This window comes from Neofelis nebulosa, chromosome X, assembly GCF_028018385.1.
Source record: "Neofelis nebulosa isolate mNeoNeb1 chromosome X, mNeoNeb1.pri, whole genome shotgun sequence".
NCBI classification, from domain to species: domain Eukaryota; kingdom Metazoa; phylum Chordata; class Mammalia; order Carnivora; family Felidae; genus Neofelis; species Neofelis nebulosa.
In genome coordinates this window covers 122229179-122248042 of record NC_080800.1, presented here as the reverse complement: position 1 = coordinate 122248042, position 18864 = coordinate 122229179, and the positions used below count along the sequence as shown (strand labels likewise).

The 18864-nt window shown below is 44.2% G+C and overlaps 1 protein-coding gene across 10 annotated transcripts in view; it reads right to left on the bottom strand.

Moving 5' to 3' along the window:
- AFF2 (ALF transcription elongation factor 2) overlaps window positions 1–18864 on the bottom strand; it is a 455915-nt gene that overhangs the window by 276767 nt on the left and 160284 nt on the right. For 8 of the 10 annotated variants that reach the window (XM_058713753.1, XM_058713755.1, XM_058713757.1 and 5 more), the window contains exon 3: window positions 16434–17294. The exons of the other annotated variants lie outside the window; for them this stretch is intronic. In XM_058713753.1, the coding sequence (XP_058569736.1) occupies window positions 16434–17294 (861 nt within the window). The remainder of the gene's footprint in view (window positions 1–16433; window positions 17295–18864) is intronic. 10 annotated transcript variants of the gene reach the window in all.

The window sequence follows — 18864 nt, the reverse complement described above, 5'->3', positions numbered from 1 at the left end:
CACTTAATAAAACAGCACAGCCAGGCAGCCAGTCCCGCTGCTCGCGGGGAACCATGCACAGCCACACGGTACCATGAGAAGTGGAATGTGTCTGGCCCCTGGCGACGCAATCACGTGACTTCTGCAGACTCGTTTCATGCCTCAGTACTTTGAAGTGGGTATTACTGTCCTTGTCTCCTAGATGAGAAACTTGAGACCCAGGGCTTGAGAAACTTGGCCAAATCCCACAGGTAGAGGCGACAGAGTTGCAATTTGAATATGGCTCTACCCTTTTCCGAAGCCATTTGTTCCCTGCTCTGCCAGAGGTGTCGACTTGGGGTACACGCACTCCCCGGAGGGTGCACAGATTGTATTCAGGAAGTCTAAGCAACTGTATATGAAATTGTTTGCATACGTCCATTTGGGGAAAGGAGCTAGTGGCCCCAAAAGATAGTGAATTGCCATGATTTCATGGTAGTGCTTTCTAGAACCTGCTGCAGATGGCAATGCTTCCCCAGACCCATCCTACACCTGCCCGCCAGCCTGCCCTGCTCCCTCCTCCAGGCTCCTGTAGCACCCTGCCCGCTCCTGAAATCCTGGTGTTTGGTCTCGTTTTGTTATTATCTGTGTACATATCTTAGCTGCCACGCTAGAGGGAAGCTTCTTGAATGTAGGGCACGATCTCATCCAACTAGGTCTCCCTCAGAGCCCCAGCACAGTACTCTGCACAGAAGGGGTGCCTGACAACGTCAGATGATTTAGTGACTGGTCGTTACTTATCAAAACTGTTCTTGATTTGTACTCTTCGCCTTTGTCACCTAATTCCCTCACCTAGAGGGCTCACCTCCTCAAATCCTAGCCTTGTTGGCTGGTCAGTCTCAGGGCTCGCATCTCCAGGCAAGGCCTGCACAGAAAACACCCTCCTGTTTGCTCTCCTCGTTTATCACACAACAGAAGACACGTTTTCTCGCGATTATTTTCGAATTGCCTCAGATATGCTACGGACTCCACCTACTCTGTGCCAAGTACCTATTCTCTGACTGGAACTGGTAAAAATCCAGCCGTCTTTCCTAATGTTTTGGAATCCCCCATAAAACCGAAACTACATTGTGCATGTAGATGTGCTCAATACATAATAAATGGCTCAGAACAGACGAACTTTATTCCACCCATCTTTAGAAACATTGATTTTCTTTGAGACTCGTATGCTCCTTCAGGACTATAGGGTTTATTAGGCTGAAAAGCTAGTTTCTCATTAACTTACACAGTTAAGAAAATAATCACTTTCATATTTATATTCGAAATCAAGATTCACATACATGGCACTAAGACTCTTCAAATAAACTAAAGTAACTGCCTCCTTGCCTGGTGAATGGAGGGGTTAAAGCGTGTAATTCGGTGAGCTACAAACTTGGGATTTTACAACCTGGAAAGGGACGGGTACAGGGTTAAGAGAGAGATTTATTTTAATGGGAACCAATCATAATAAGAAAAAGCAGTGTGAGGTGATCTAAATAAAATGTATTTAGAGGCACCTGGGTGGCTCAGTCAGTTAAGTGGCCAACTCTCGATTTCAGCTCAGGTCATGATCTCACAGTTCGTGAATTCAAGCCCCACATCAGGCTCTCTGCTGTCAGCAGAGAGGCTGCTTCGGATCCTCTGTCCTTCCCTCTCTCTGCCCCTCCCCCGCTCATCACTCGTTTGTCTCACTCTCTCTCTCAGAAAAAATAAACTTTAAAACAAAATAAATGAAATATATTTAGATTGGCAACGTAAATGGGTAGTGGAGCTTCCATCGGACATCACTAATGGCTTAGCCATCCAGGATGTTACTCAACCAACTGAGAACACGAAGCCATTCATCTGGAATGTCATTCTGTCAGTGTGGCCTCCCAGTTTTCAAGATTCTTTTTTTTTTCAAATACTCCATAAATGAATAATTAAAGAGGCAACTGAAAATAAATATTAAGAGTTTTCCTAAACCATGTTCTCAAGGCATTTTTATCCCATTTAAATTTTAAAGGTAATTATATTGCCTACTGCCAAGAAAGTTAACACTAATTATTGGAATAAATAATGCTGTACAGATTAAATAGGAATGCAAAGACAAAAATGCCTAATGGCGTATTCAAAACAGGAAGCACAACACTGTTATTTCTAGCTCTAAGTACTATATACTCTTGATTTATGAAAATGCAGTTTTTAAACTTCTATTAGTGAAATCATTTTTCCCCCATGCCACTTTGACTTTACTATCAGACTGCCATTAAAAAAAATTAACCGTAATCTTTTCTTACCAGTGATCAAGTACAATTTTTGTTTGTTTTACTCCACGGCTTTCACACGCATATTGTTATATGGTTCGGAAAGAAATATATTTATGTCTACCTATGTAAATCACAGAGTAAATTACGTTGCAATTAAAATCCACAAAATAAGTCGAATATTTCGTCGGTGATTTCTTCCCAAGCCAAAATGTATATTTCACTGTTTCAGAGCTGTAATATAAAACACAGAAATTTTTAATGGAGATTTTGGCTAACACTATTTAAGAGGTGAACCAGTACTAGAGCAAAGGTAGAGTGCCTTTTTTTTGTTTTGTGTGTGTGAAGGCACTGGCATTCAATCTTTCAATCTTCCCAAACTCTACAGGCTAATTTCAGGAAGATTCAATAACACACTGCAGCTGCAATTTCCTTGCTTCTCCTCCCAGAAGGTGAAATGAACATATTTATGTGGCAGGGATGCCTTTTCCTTCAGAAGTCAAAATACAGAAACTAGATGTTGTTTTTTCACACGGCTAATGTATTTGCTAGAACATCCCAATGAAGGAACTTTTGTCTGTTATCTTTGAGTTGTGGAAAGTGCCCAAGTACCATGTTGCACTTGATAATTTCTGGTGCAAGTACTCTCAGATGAAGGTTTCACTTGTGGCCTTTAAGGACTTTCCCATTCTTGAGTGAGGAATGTGCCACCTAAGAGCAGACTAATGCATTTCTATCGATCCAGCTGGACTGGTTGGCTGTGCAGGGTCCTTCCAACGTGCAGATTCTCTAATTCTATCAACTAGACCATTGTTCTTTAAGATATCGACCACTTTTTTGTTTTACCTTAATGTCCAGAGTTACAAGTCTAGAGTTCAAGGCTCAGATCTGTAACTAGGTACAGTGAGGCCTCTGAGGAGACCTTTTCCCACCTGGCTTCTGTGTTCACCACCTCCAAAACGTGAGGCTTTCAGCTCCCAAAGTCTGTGTTTAGAATAATTTCCAGATATTCAGGAGTTACAGAGAGAATTTAAAATAGTTGAGGACAGAGGAGGAGTGGATAAGTAAAATCAAGTAACTACATGATGATCATTTCCTATATTTGAAACACACAATGTCAATCCTACTAACCATGGGGTGTAAACATGTCGTAAACTCAGTTCTGCTCCTTTCTCCTGCTTCCACTGCCAGAAATTCATGACCTTAACTGAAAGGCAATGACCATGTCCACCAAATAAAGGCAAGGAAGCAGAGCTGAACAGTTTTTAAGGTAGCAATTTATATAAATAGCCAGTTGCAATAACCCTATTCCAACTCCACCAAAACCAAAGGATGCAATTTCCCACTTAAGATTATATTATGGCCGGGAGGAGCATAGTGTTGAGTGGAAAGTTATCCCAACTCACCATTGTAAGCACATTCCCTGTGTTGACGGCATGAGTCTAAAGGAAAAAAAAAAAAAAAAAAAGCCAGGGAGGATCATAGCAAAGTCCACAGCTATTACTGCAAGAAAAATTCAACTGGAAATGTGTTCATTTAATTTTCAAAAATTACAACATACAAAACATAATTCAATATTTAATATACTCCATAACTTACAGAAAATTGTCACTTCCAATTTTGTGATTTCTAAGAAAGTATTCAGCATATTTTCCCATGTTCTCTGAAGTACTATAATCTTTCCGAGTTAAGATATTAATTTTTAAGTGCAGAACCAAAAAGGCCATTTATAGGAAATAAATCCTTCACTGAAGCATAAGAAAATAATCATGACTTTTCTTACAAAGCTTTGCACGAGAAGCACCATGCAAACATTAATCAAATAACATGACATTCAAAGCCTCTAACATCATGAAAACATGACAATAAAAGAGACAGAAGAAACTTACCTGCTTTGTGAAGATTTGGGTGTCAAAATAAAGGCTATTGGGTAATGGTGTCACCATCCACCGATGGCCCAAGCTAGAAACCTCAAAGCCATTTTAGATCCTCTCTGCCAGCTTCCTCTCAATGGCCCACCTAAGTAATCACTGAATCTTACCCAAATTCAACCTTAAAAATCTGAAAAATGCCCTAATTCAAATTGCTGGCATTTCTGGTCTAGAATACCTTAATAGCTTGCTCAGTGTCCTTTCTGCCTCGAACCTCACCAGCCCTATCATGCCTGCTCCTCCCTTCCTACAATCCCTGTCGGTCCCTCCTCCAGCATGACTTTCTTAAAACATCAGCGGCCATCTTAGAGCACTGAAAAGCTCCTCAACGCCTGGAGCTGACCCCAAGACCCCAATCTTCCAGCTGAACTCCCCAAACGCGGAGGATTATTTTGCCTCTCAGGAATCATCAGGCCCGTTTGCAACCTAATGTGGGTTGACGTTGTAGGAAATGTCCATACCGCCACTCCACCAAGAAAACTTCCCATCATACTTCAAGAGCTAGCACACCAGTCACTGCCTTCTTGAAGAGGCTTTCCTGAACACTTCAGCCAGTCTTAGTCATCCTCTCCACTCCCAAAGAATATTCAACAACCATGTATCATATTTCACAGTGGTTTTTCGGTTTCTGTGTCCACATGCCCTGATTTAAGCTACTCAAGATCAAGCAACATGTCTTCATCATCTCGGCCTCCGAGCTCCCAGTATAGTGCCTGGCGCACAATGGGTGCTCAATAAAAGTTTGTTGGATGAATGAGGAGATAAAACAGATAAAAGAAGATATGTCTTCTAGGTATTCTCTTCTAACGGATCTCTTCGACAATGCATATGACAATATTTTCAGATTTAAAGCATCACAATTCATAATATCAGGCTCAATGTGAACAACTCAAAATGTTACACTTGGGTTTCTCTTATGTGTGTTCTTGGGCCAAATGTTGTGCTCAAATATCCAACAAGACCATTTTCTTTGAGATTTATTATAGGTGGATTGTGGATTCAAACTGAATTCTCTGATATGGGTCCTCTTTACCCATCAATCTTGCCTGGGAGGATGTTAGGTCTATTCATCTTCCCAAGGACCTAAAGACCACGTTTGTTCAAGCAAGCAGAGTAGAGCTACAGAGAGACAGTGTGGGTGCCTCGACACATGGGAGAGACCATTTGACTTGGTGAGACCCCACTTACGGTGAGCATCCTGGTCTGTATCTCCACTGGGTGCCCAGGAGGGCACTTCCGGGTATCCCAGAGGACGCCAGCTTCCCCAGTAAGTCTGCCTCAAGACCCGGATGAATAAGAGGCTGACAGGCAAAGGCAGGTCCAACAACAGCTTTGCTCTAAAGCCAGGGACATTTCCTTAACCAGCTTTAGGAGTCACCGTTCACATACGTAGGCTAGGTGAATGGTGACTCCAGAAACTGTATAAGACGGCAGCTACCTCTGCCCCCACGAACCTAATTGATGAAATTACAACACGGATGTAACATTCTTCTATGGTACACGCTTTAAGAGCTATCATGACACCCCTGTATCACAGGATCACGGCCCTTGCAACTGCACCAACTTCTAAGGCTTTATTTCAGTTCATTTGATCTGGCTAAGATCTGACTTCCTTTTTTCCATCAAACCATGTATTTGGAGGCTTAGCTCAACCCTGTTTCAACTTTAAAGCCTTAATGACATAGATCCTTTCTTCTGTCAGTCCTTCAGAACCTAGATACTGCCCTGGAGTCTGGGCTAAACTTCATGGGGAAAGCCAAGAAAGCCATCATTGTCTAGCCTTCTCCTCCCAGAAGGCCACTGGCTTTCTCAGGCCTCCCAGAGAGACACTTGGACACTGACACATGCACATGTGTATACACATGCACAATCCCTGCTACACATCAGCTCTGAAGAGGCTGTAGGGGATGCCACAGACCACTAGCCCTTTCTTCTCATTGGACCCAAAGACTCAGGTTGTGCAAGAGGACTTGCTCTTCCTAGAATCTTAAAAATCCCTATCACCCCACACCCAAGTCAAATACATACTTCAGTGCCCTGGGAACTCAGGCACCCCAATTCTAAAACAGCAAAAGACGAACCATTTTCACCTCATGAGTTACTAAGGAAAAAGAACCCTGCTGAATGGTGATACAATTTTCGGTTTGAAAAGTATTTCTGGGGCGCCTGGGTGGCTCAGTCGGTTAAGTGTCCGACTTCGGCTCAGGTCATGATCTCACAGTTCGTGGGTTCGAGCCCCGCGTCGGGCTCTGTGCTGACAGCTGGGAGCCTGGAGCCCGCTTCCGATTCTGTGTCTCCCTCTCTCTCTCTGCCCTCCCTCCACCTCAAAAATAAATAAACATTAAAAAAGAAAAGTATTTCTGATCCTGGGTGCAAAACCTTCTAGGGGTCCGCTCTCCCTCGACTACAGACATCTCTCATGACTCTAGGATTCTGCAATCTACAAGCTGACCTTTCTCCTTCTCTACTCAAGGCCATCTTCCTGCTGACGACAGGCAGAGGAAGCCAAATGTTTTTTGCTGTCTGAAGCTTTGTCTAGATCTAGTCCAGGTCTCAGCTCATTAAGTGTGCCAAGTCAGACACAGCCCACTGCCTGGTTTGATACGGCTCACAGGCTAAGAATGATTTTTATACTATAAGGTGGTTGAAAGAAATCAAGACAATATTTCATGACCCATGGAAATACATGGTATTTGAGTTTTGGTATTCATATAAAAAATTTTATCAGCATACAGCCATGCCTGTTCATTCAGGTATTGTCTATGGCTGTTCTCACACTACAGTGGCAGAGTTGAGTACTTGCCACAGACTGTATGGCCCACAAAACCGAAGATATTTATTCCACAGAATAAGCCTGCCCACCTAAGCTCTCGTTCATAACTGAGTCAACTGCATCAACAAATTCTGTTTTCTCTATTACTTAAGACAAAAACCTTTATACTTATTATTCTAAAAGATTTTTTTTAAAAAATCACTTTTCCACACTTTTATTTGAATCATTTATCCACAGAAATTATCTTTCACATAGGCACAAATTGAAGAGTTTAGAGAATCGGGCTCCAAACCATTGTGGACTAAACCTGAAGTCGGCTCTGAGATGGGGAAGCCCACCTGCCTCCTAGGGACTGGCTTGGGTTTTTCACAGTGAATACCGTCTGGCCTCCCTCCATTCCTGGTCTGGGAAGTGGAAGAATGACCCTTCTCACAGTGGGTTGAATAGTGTCCCCCCCCCCCCCCAAAACTCATCTCTACCCAGAAGCTCAGAATGTGACTATCTGGAAATATGGCCTTTGCAGATATAATCAGTTAAGGATCTAGATATGAAATCATCAGGGATATAGCACAGGCCTTAAATCTGGTGACTGATGTCCTTACAAGAAGAGGAGAGGACATGGAGAGACACACAGGAGAAGACGGGCGAAGATGAAGGCAGAGATGGGAGCGATGCCGCTACAAGCCATGGGCCACCCAGAAGCTTAGAAGAGGCAAGGAAAGATTCCCCCGTAGAGCAAGTGGGTGGAGTTCAGCCCTGCCGACACCTTTCTGGATTTCCAGCCTCCATAACTAGGAGAGAAGACATCTCTGTTGTTCGGGGCCGTCCAGTTTATGACACATTGTTAGGGCCATCTACAGAAAACTAATACATCTTGCATTTCTGGAGTCTTGTAAAATTTTCAAAGCCATTTCACAGCTACGTAGCTCACTTATTCTCGCAGTGACTTTCTGTGTAGGCAGTCCATGGATGAACCGCATTCTTGTGCTGATGAACAGGGAGACTCCCCCATGGAGTATCTATGAGTAAAAGCCAGGGACCTTGCCTGCTCTTTGTTAACTACTCTTGCAATCTCATGACCCACAAGTTGTTTCAGTCCGCTTGGTGGGGGGTAGGGGGGTTCAAACATTTGAGAGAAGTCTTACTCGTAACTTCTATGGCAATCATTCACATGCCCACGTTTTAGTGACCTCTCATTCACATCTCAGGCTTATCTACTCAGTGGTTGCGTTTTGGCTGCAGAAATCCAGATTTTAGCTATGTTGTCTGAGCGCTCTGCTAAAGTCATCTTACCAAATAGGCAAAAACTCAGAAACTTTATGAACCAAGGAAAGGTCCTCTAACAAGTTGTGTCATATGTTACTCATTTAGGAATATTGCAAAAACACTACTTCTCACCATATTTGTAAATGAAAAACACATGACTGTAACCTGTAATACCACAAGAAAAATTGCTCTTTTGGTATGCTTGGCCCCAGACTTTTGAAATATGAACCCAGCAAGGGAATTTCAACTTAAGCTGGATTCAGCTCGTTATTCTCCTGCCCCTTATATGCCAGCAGAGAAGCTACTTTTGGAAAATTAACCCATATATATACAGTAGCACACTGGACCCCAAATGCCATTGTGGAAATGGCACTGAAGACCTGGCTTCTAGTCCCAGCAGAGTCACTTGCTGGCCATGTGACTTTAGGCATGAAACTCTCAGTCGCTCTGAGACTACCCTTCTGCACCTATGAAAAGCGGGGATGACAATAATCCTGGACTCTCTTAGAGTCGGATCCAAATAAGATGGCTATATGGAGGGGGAATTGGGGTGATGTTGGTTAAGTGGTACAAAGTTTCAGTTATGCAAGATGACTAAGTTCTAGAGAGCTAATTAACATACAGCGTGGTGAGTACAGTTAGCAGTACTGTGTTTCAAGCAGTACTTGAAAGTTGCTAACAGAATAAATCTTAAGTGTTCTCACCACATGCTCAGAACGTGGCAGCTAGAGGTGATGGATATGTTAATTAGCTCAGTCGCAGAGGTTATTTCACAATGTGTATGTATATAAAAACATCTAGCTGTATACCTTGAACAGACACAATTGTTACTTGTCAACTGCACCTCCGTAAGATGAGGATAAGACGATGTATGTGAAAGCATTCGTAGATTTTAAAGTATAAAGGTAGTAGGTCTTCATTATTGTCACCTATATTATCAACTCGCTTGGTAAGCAAAGAACAGTACTTTTTAAAAAGATGGCTAATTAAGGATTATTTGTTTTCACATCAATTAAAAAATACTGAAGAGACTTACAGCAGCCATAAAGAGTTTATAACTCCTCTCCAAAGCCCTTTGCATTCACTATTTGGGTTGAATCAATATGGTTATCTACTTGTCAATTTTTCTTATTCTTTAACACAGAATGTGAGCAGGCTGTTTTTTATGACTGGCTCAGAATGTACTAAGCTAATCGATATATCCAGTGATAACAGGATGATTTGGAACACACATAACAAAAGCTTATCACTTTACTGCATACTGAATCTGTCAAAATATTTTCTGAGAAGTAATGTGAAAATAGAAGTTCTCCATCTTTCACGATGTGAGTGGGTAGTGACAAAAGGATTAGGAGGCTATTTCCTGAGTTCACAGCTTGGTGTTTTCCAGTGAAATACACCATATAGCTGTTTATCTTTTAAAAAAAAATGAGTTTAATCCAGGATGAACTAGTATCCAATCCCCAAAGAAGATCCAATTCTAGCTTTCCCCTATTTCCCTAGTCTGAAAACGTCCCCAGCTGTTCGGAAGGATGGTGGTAAGAGGCATTCAGGCAAGGCTTCCATCCCTCCATGCTGTCCCCACACTCTTGGTGCAGGTGCATGACAAGGGAATGGCTGAAGTAACTTCACAAACAAGGCAGGTCTGGGCTCAACACAAAGGAGAAGCATGCCCTCAGAGATGTATAGCTAGAAGAAACCTCACTGGTGAGCTAGTCGGAACTCCCCATGTAACGAGAGGCAAAATCACTCTGTCAAGTTCACAGAGCAAGTCAAGGCCAGATGTGGAACCCACAGCTCAGTAGACATCGTCCAAACTATACTTGCTAGTATACCACATGTTCCCTCATGTAAGATTGACTTTCAGCCATCTCCTAAAGATTCACTGAAATTATTAATAAATAGTGATGTTTCAAAATGTATCATTATTAAGGATGACTTAAATTTGCAGAGTGTAAGAATCAAAGGTTGTTGTTTTTTTAGTGGAAGAAGAATAAATCAATCTTTTGGCTTCTTTCCGACCAAAAGAATGCTAAAAGTAACAAGGGATTTAAAAGCACAGAACACCAAGACAGTTGTGCTGAACCGAATAGCCAATTCATTGCAAACATGGAATGTGGAAATAGCAGACATTGTTCCAGGACACTGGTGGCTAGAATCACTTACATGGAGTCTTACAAGAGAAAATACAGACCCTAAAGAACAGGATTTGAGGAAATGAGAAGGAACAACAACAACAACAAAAAACACACACAGAAAACCGGGGATCTACAAGCCCTTCACCAAGCCAAAGTTGAGCTCTATTCCTCAGCTTGCCTAGTGCTAACGAGCAAATGGATGGAAAGGGACAACGAAGGGCAGGGGCACCCAGGAAAGACAGCTTGGTTGAGTACAACCATTTTGGCACAACTTTAGAGAGAGCCTTGGGAAAGCATGTTGAGAAGCTGAGGTCTACAGAGTAAGAAAGGAGATGTGCTTTCTTTTTTAAAAGAATGTTTATTTATTTTTGAGAGAGAGAGAGAGAGAGTGTGTGTATGTGTGTGCAAGCAGGAGAGGCAAAGAGAAAAAAGGGGAGAGGGAGAATCCCAAGCAGGGTCCGTGCTGCCAGCCGTAGAGCCCAATGCGGGGCTCGAACTCATGAACCGTGAGCCGAAACTAAAGTCAGACAATTAACCGACTGAGCCGCCCGGGCACCCCAGAAATGAGATGTGCTTTCTTGAAAGGGAGTAGAGAGCACTGGAGCTCGGAAGTTACTGCTTGAGCTGGTGAGAGCACTTGGCTTGAGACAGTTTCTAGGTTGCCACACATGAAGCCTTTGGGAAAGTCAAGTTTCAAGTTCACCATTACCATCTGGTTGCCACCTCACCCAGGCATTCAAGACACCTAGAAGGCAGCCTTTTGAGCCCTATCTTACTTTGGTGTCATAACCCCACAGCTGCAGACAAACTGGCCTATCTTCAGAATGTATCTTCTGTGTTCTTACCTCCCTTTTTGGTACCTGTCATTCTCTCCATCCATCCCTATTCGCACAAATACGAACTGCCCTCCTGATCCCTCTTCACCTACTGTAATCCCACCCAGGATTCAAGGTCAAGTTCAAAATGTATCTTGCACTCTATCTCTGTAAGACCTCCCGGGGTTACTCCTCTGTGTCAATGGCTGGCGAAACACCCCAAGACCGTGAGGATGGTCTCAGCCGCCCCTCCCCAAGACACCCTACCTGATCACCCAGCACCTCTGACCTCTCCATCATGAACAGTGCAAGGCTCCGTGTTCTATCTGTATCACCGGTTTTCCTTCTCAGATGCCTCCCTGGGGCCACTTCAGTCAGCTTAGGGAGACACTGAAGTTATGAGGGGATGAAGACGTGTGGTAAGGAAAATGAATTTTATTTTTTTTATTTTTTTAAATGTTTTTATTTATTTTTGAGACACAGAGAGACAGAACATGAGCAGGGGAGTGGCAGAGAGAGAGGGAGACACAGAATCCGAAGCAGGCTCCAGGCTCTGACCTGTCAGCACAGAGCCCGACGCGAGGCTTGAACTCATGGAGTGTGAGATCATGACCTGAGCTGAAGTCAGACGCTTAACCGACTGAGCCACCCAGGCGCCCCACGGAAAATGAATTTTAACACCAATGACACCATGCCGTTGGAGACGTCATCAAAAAGCACAAACGCAAAGCAACCACTAGGGGATGGACTGACATAGGACATACAAAACTTTCTGGATCCTATGCTTGTATGGACTGAATGCTAAGATCAGTCCCGATGGGGTGGGAAGAAGACTGCCTGGGTGCTATTTTATTTCCGTGACAGTGGGCCCCCAAATAAATAAACTGGTGATGCACATCAAGTGGCAAATGCTCGGCCTGGTTGCACACAGCAACCTTCCCTGAAGGAGCTGCCTCAGTGGTTCCTGTGGAGCTGCCTGGGCACATCCGGCACCTGAGTGCTAAGTTCCCAGCATCCTCAGCGGTTCTCCCCCAAGGGACTTGAGCTTCCCCATCTACCTCACAATACATAAAGCTAATTATACCCACTGTGTTCACTGCATAGGACACACAACAAAACGGGCAGTCACAAATGTGAGCAACAGCTTTGCAGCTGGTTGACAAAACCAGCCACTAAAATAAGCGAACGCCAGATCCCATCATTCCTATGGGTTCCATCAAACTTCTCTAAGAGACTCCTAATTTGGAGGCAGCTGGAGCCTCAGATAGCCTTAGGGTCACAGCCAAGAGCGGCTTGCAAGGCAAATTATCCTTTATGGTGATGACACTCCACACGTTAGTATTGTACTTATGAAAGCTTATTGACTTAGGATGGAAATACTTCATACCTGTCACTGGCCCTTTCATTTGCATGCAATCGTTTACCTCCCGGACAATACTAACAACAAATTGTGCCAAAATGCACAGCTATCTACACCAAAAGATTTGTATCCCAATGAGAAACATAAGCAAAAATGTATGTAATGAAATCACGTATAAAGCTACATTTATTAACAAATTCATTTCCTAATAAAATAGCATCTGCAAGTACCCTCGGTTTCCACTGGATATAAATAGGCCTTTTACTGTTTTCAGAGGCAGTTCCCAGAAAATTCTTCTAAGCTCAACTGAAGAACACTTCAGTCTTTTTCTTTTCTCCTTTTTTTTTTTTTTTTGGTTGCCTGGAATGTTAGTAAATTCTGTAAAACTAAGTTTTTAAACAAATTTTGTTCCAAAAGCATGCTTCAGTTGAAAAGCTGACCTTTCGCCATAAAGTTGGTTAGACTTCTAGAAGCCTTCTTATTGATACAGAAATTCAAAGAAGCCAGGAAATATGTCAAGGATGGGCCATAAGTAACACTTCTCCACTCCAGACACAAGCACAGACACGGAAAAGAACAAGGGCATAGGCACGTGCTCGTATCATTTCAATAATAGTTTGTGTCTCCCAACTCACAAATATATTAGTATCTGCTTATTTGTGTATCTTAGAACGCGGTCTGTTTCCTGGGCATTCAGCCCCCCACTGCTCCCAAATGCACTTCACTAACACACGGGTCAACCTCCTCTCACTAGAACCAGGGACAGAGATGAGAATACACAAAGAGACCCTCTTTGTGACTGCTCTCTGGACAAGCCCTTTTAAGTAATAACTCCAAGGAATGCTGCCACTCATCAACGATGGCTACTTTGACTGGGGACCCAGAACACAACGCCTGGACCTCTCGGCGCCAGGGATCGGGGCTGAATTCTAATGCTAAGTGCTTTTGAAAAGTGCATCAAGATTTAATAGGGTGAATTTCCAGCCTTGGTCAGAGTTTTAGCCACATAAATTCCATTAGGTGCAAAGCTCCATAATGCTCCACCCCGTCTATATTTATGCCCATGTTTTAATCTACACCCTTCTAAGCTCCCTGTCAGGCTGTCAATCTCCAGTTTCCTTTCCTCCTACCCTTGGTTTTCATACTACCTTTGAAGCCAGGGTGTTCTCCTGACTTGAGGGCCCTAAGCTTGTGTCTACCCCTCTTTCAAATCCTTTCTTGAGACCAATATTTTAAAATAAGTACTCTCTTCACTGATCTCTTACCGTGACTCTATTGCACCTGACCCATTTTTCATACAAGGCTCTACCAAAGTCTATTTGTACTGTCACCAAAGGCTGCGTGCACACAGGCTGCTCCTTGGATCATCGTCTCCAGAGTGAAGATAGCTCAGACTCTCTTTGGAAATGTACCTCTCATTGGTGCGCCAGAGTGCTGAGCAAAAGCATGAAGTCGTTTCTGAATCTGGGTCAACCACGTTGTGAATGTAGAAGAGAGGGGATTACAACAGAGTGAATCTCACTGGGTCTGTGACTTGTCACTCCACTAATGAGGTATGGACATAGGCTGACAGACCCCTTGATGGGCCAGTACAACTCCCAGACCAGTCCTGAGTGATGGCACTGCCGTGGGAGGAGGGAACACCACCAGGTACCAGGGCAAGAGAACGGACAAGAACAATATCCCAGCCTCTCATTATACTCCTCTCTCAATGCACGTTTCCTTGTGGATGTTAAGTATTACAATCCTGTGTGAAGTCATCCAGTGGAAATTAGGATTAGGACTTCCCAATGACTGTGCAGGAGCAGAGCAGAACGAGACACGGGTGATTAGAGTCCAATTAAAGAGATACAATGAACGATGGATTTTCTAGCAACCGTTTACCTTTTCCGTGTGAGTTGCTTCACACCGTGGCTTCGAAAATGTACTCAAGTAACCAATTTTCAAATTCATTCTCACTCAGCAAACATTTATTAAGTCGCTACCACGTACCAGGCATTTGCTAGGCGCTCGGGATACAGAGAAGAATGGGACGTTCCTTGCTCTCAAGGAGCTCACAGTCTAATAGAGGACACAGACACATCAACGGGTAGCTATGATACACGAAGTAAGTGCCAGTCAAGGGGTACGTAAGGCGTTAGAGGACTCCAGAGGGAGCAGTCTGTAGTAAGCCTGGTGGAATTAGGGAAGCTTTCACAGAGAAAGGAACAATCGGGTAGACCTAAAGGAGGAACAGGACTTCACCGGAAGACAAGAGAGGGTGGGGACAGATGCTCTAGGCCGAGAGAACAGCAGGCACGAAAGCAAGGAAGCGTGACAACGCGTGACATGATGGGGAGCCACAGGCAGCTCCATGTGGCTGGGATTTCATCTGCGCACGAAGAGACGGTGAAACGTGAAGTCAGAGGAGAAGCATGGAATCGGCGTGAAGAGCTTTGTACGCGGGACTAAGAGATTTGGACCTTGTCCGGGGAGCGATGAGAAGGCGCTGAAGAATGCAAAGCAGGGGTGACATGGCTACGTCAGCCCACTGGGTCAGCCTGAATGGAGGATGGTTTGGAAAAGAGGTGACACTAGAGGGAGGGAGAGCAGATAGGAGGGGCTGTCTGTGGGTGCCCACGGGCGCTCCGAAGGCGGTGAGGGTGAAGAGGTGACAGGCTGGGGAGATACTCAGGGGGAAGCTTGACAAGACTTGATGAATGATGAGAAGCGAAACCGCCTCAGAAATGAAGCAGTATTAGAAACACGCATTCGGAAAATACAACCCTCAGCCCCACCCCTCCCCTTCTTTTGTGTTCCCATCATCCTCTGACATCCCCACATCTGCTGAGTACGGATAACGGCGGAAGGGCCAGAGGTGCACATGGTCAGACTTCTGTAATTGAGACACCACTACCTCAGAATCTGCAACAATTCACACAGACTGTCTGTGACTCCTATTGAGTAAGAATTTCAACCTACTTTCTTCCTCTGTGTCTTTTCAAGCCTTTAGGCACCAGTAACAGGAATCCAATCTAAAAGCAGTGGCTTCTTCCAATCAAGACTTGAGGAGCAGTAGGCAGCCGCTTACATGGTGGTGTCTGAGGGGCACCCAATATATGTCCCCCACCCAGGGACCACAAGGCCTGGGATCCAATCATTAGCGATCCATTCCTTTGGGAGAGGCTTTGGTCCCTCCGACTTCTCTTTTATAAGGCAATGACTCCTGAGATGGGTAGGACAGTTAGTCATTCTAAACCCAGCGGCACTGTGGTTGAGCATATGCCTTTGGCTTTGACAGAAGGGGTCAAGGTAGTGTAAGAGGGCTATGTAGGTACCTGCAGAGGAAGGTGGTGCAGAAGGGAGGACTGAGGGATACAGAGGATAACGTTAGGATCTTGCCAAGGAATAGCCCCCACAAGCACTCAAGAAACTAAGATTCTTAAGGAATGCCTTCCACTTCCGATGCCAGCAAATCACACTTGTACAGTCTTGTACCTTAAGGAACTTCTGTGTTTTATGCTTATGACCTGCTACTTGCTAGTGAAGGCCTACGGTGGCTCACGATCTTTTCAGGGCCCTCATACTGCTTACGACCAATTACAATCTCCAGTGTTACTAATCTGTACATATTGCTACAGGTGCACTCTCTGAAACTATTTTAGAAGTCCAAATTTTCATTCACTCAGACTGACCTTGTCTGCTGCCATTCCACATTACGGAGATTTAACTGTATTTGCAGAATGTTAATCAGTCGAGTCACAAGCCACAGAAGATCAAGACTCAGACTCTGACCTTGAAGAGTCTCATCTACGGCTCAAGAAGGTAAATAAGAGGTGCTTGTGAATACTTGATTATAGAGGTGAGAGAAGTGAACTAAAAAGAAAAAAAAAAGAAACAAACAAACAAAACTTGAAAAATTACTTACTTCACTTGTTTGGAGAATCGTGAACTTGGGCAGTTTGGGCTTTGAACTGGCCGCACTGGGTTTTCCATCCAACAGTGATCCGAATGACAGATTCCCAAAGCTGTTCTCGAATTCAATGGAAGGTTTCAGTGTCGGAGGGATGTCCGGTGCCTGGTCCTGGCCATCCATGGGTCTGACATACGCGGTCGGTTTTTGCTGCCCCATGTTTGTTTTGCAGTAAAGCCCTGGTGGAAAGTTCTGAACCGAAAGGCCACTGCTGGGAGCTAACAAAGAGGAGGCAACTAGGGGAGACCCAGGAGCGTGCACTGTAAATTCAGATTCTTCCGGCGAGACAGACTGAAAGATTTCTTTGAAAGCATCCCCTCCGCTGGACTTGAGGCTATTGTCTTCCTTCGCAGATGGGTTTGACTCTTCGATGGCCCCGACCTGAGGCTGTTCAGCCGGGTAGACGAAGAAGTCTTCCAGTCGGGCTTGGGGCTGGTCTTGCGCAGGCAGCTGCATCTTGTTTGGCTGGCTACTGGCCTGGCTGGCTGGTACAAGGCTAGCGTTGTGACCATCCCGTGGCCAGTCAGCTTTTGATTTCCTGTTGCCGTGTATTAGAGTGGAATTCAGTATCACGACAGAAGGCGGCGGCATTGGGGCCGAGGGGTGAGTGTTATCCTGGTGAGGTGGGAGCATTCGGTTCTTTTGCTCGGGGAGAAAGCTTGGCTCGTTTTTGTTGACGGGAGGCTGGGGCACAGAATTCTTTGGGATTCCCACTAGATGATTCTGATTAGAATGGTTAGTTAGCAAATCCTTCATCTCATCATAGTTTCCCAGCGTGTTCTGGACTCGGTTGGCAAGTGCATCACCTTTGTTTGTCTAAAATAACAAAAAGATGGGGGTGGGAGGAGAGAGAATGAATAGGTTTGTGTTTCCTAATGTTAATGTTTCAAACAGATGTCCTAAGCAGACTAGCATATAGGGTTCTTTAAAATTCTCATGCTGCCGTATAATTTCATACTTTTCATGTGCTATGTAAGAAAAAAAAAACCCAGTAACACTATGGAAAGAGCCTCTTGGAATGAGCTGTGTGATTAACGTTTGTATACTCCCTGGCCTATCCTTAAACGTGCTCATTGGGAGAAAGTTTTAAATGACGTCGCTGAAGAATTTTATTAGCAAAATAACTTCTTTTAGGTCAGAGGAGCTGAACCGTTACATTCCGCGTTGTGAGGGACAACTTCAGCCTGGTGAGGCCGGGAATTGTAATGGAACATTCGACTTATGTTTGTTCTTGACACGTCAGCCCTTTGCGCCACATTATACCATGAAAAAGGCTTAGCCCATTGGATAAGGAAGTCGGTGAAATCGTGCGGTCGTGAATATATTGGTTCAGAAAAGCTCAACATCTAATTGAGCTAACATGACTAAAGCGAATCTAATTCCTTTTAATGAAAGGACTGTATAAATTACTAGTGTCTGCCTACACATTCTGGGGGCAACTGTGTTTACGTATTGATGATTCATACTTGTTTGCTTTGAAATGATGCAATTGTTCATCAACACTGACTCAAGCTCTCCTGTGTCTTTTCAATGATTCAGAAAAAAATTTATTCAAGGACTTAAACCGCTGCTTACGTAAATCAAAACAAAGTCAGATTTCCAAAGTGATGTTGGCCACTAAATCATTCTGTGGGCAATCAACATACCGGCTCTATCTTCCCCTGCAGGAAATACTAATCTTGTTAAAATGGCTGTGGTTGTTCTTAAAACAATTAAGTTCCTGCATGAGTTTCTGTAATACAGAAAGCACAGCTATCAGAACTACAAAACGGTGGCTAGCTATATACTTGGAAATGACTTTGACAAAAGCTCAGCTGTTCATCTCCGAGAGCGCCTTTGTATAATTCCCTTTACCTGCCCAAAGGCGTTCTCAAAACAAGCGGTTGAATTCAGAACGGCAAAGGACTTCTTTGTGCTTAGGCTGCACTATCCAGGCCCAAGATATTGCAATGAAACACGGCTACTGGCATCCGTGGGGCCATGTGGCAGCAGGACCACTGGATGGGGAAGACAGCCACCCTATGTCACCTCTGGCTCCCAGGAGCCATAGGCGTGCCCTCCATGCATGGGAGGCAGTGACAACTTCCCCATGGATACCGCCTCCACTGCAGATAGAGGTTTAACATCTCAGGTTTCTCATTTGCCCTTAACACAGCCCCATCTCCTGGCATACACGGGGGTGTGCCTATCCAAGCCTGGGATTTCAGACTAAACCTAGGCTGTATGGCCGTGTGCTGTTCTCTGTATGTGAGGATGGAAGAGGGTGCAGATGAATGGAGGGTGAAGTGCAGGAAATGGATGAAATCACCCAGAGAAAGAAAATACAGAACGAGAAGATCAGGCTCAGGAGGCAACCCTGGGGAACATCAACCTTTAAGCGACTCAG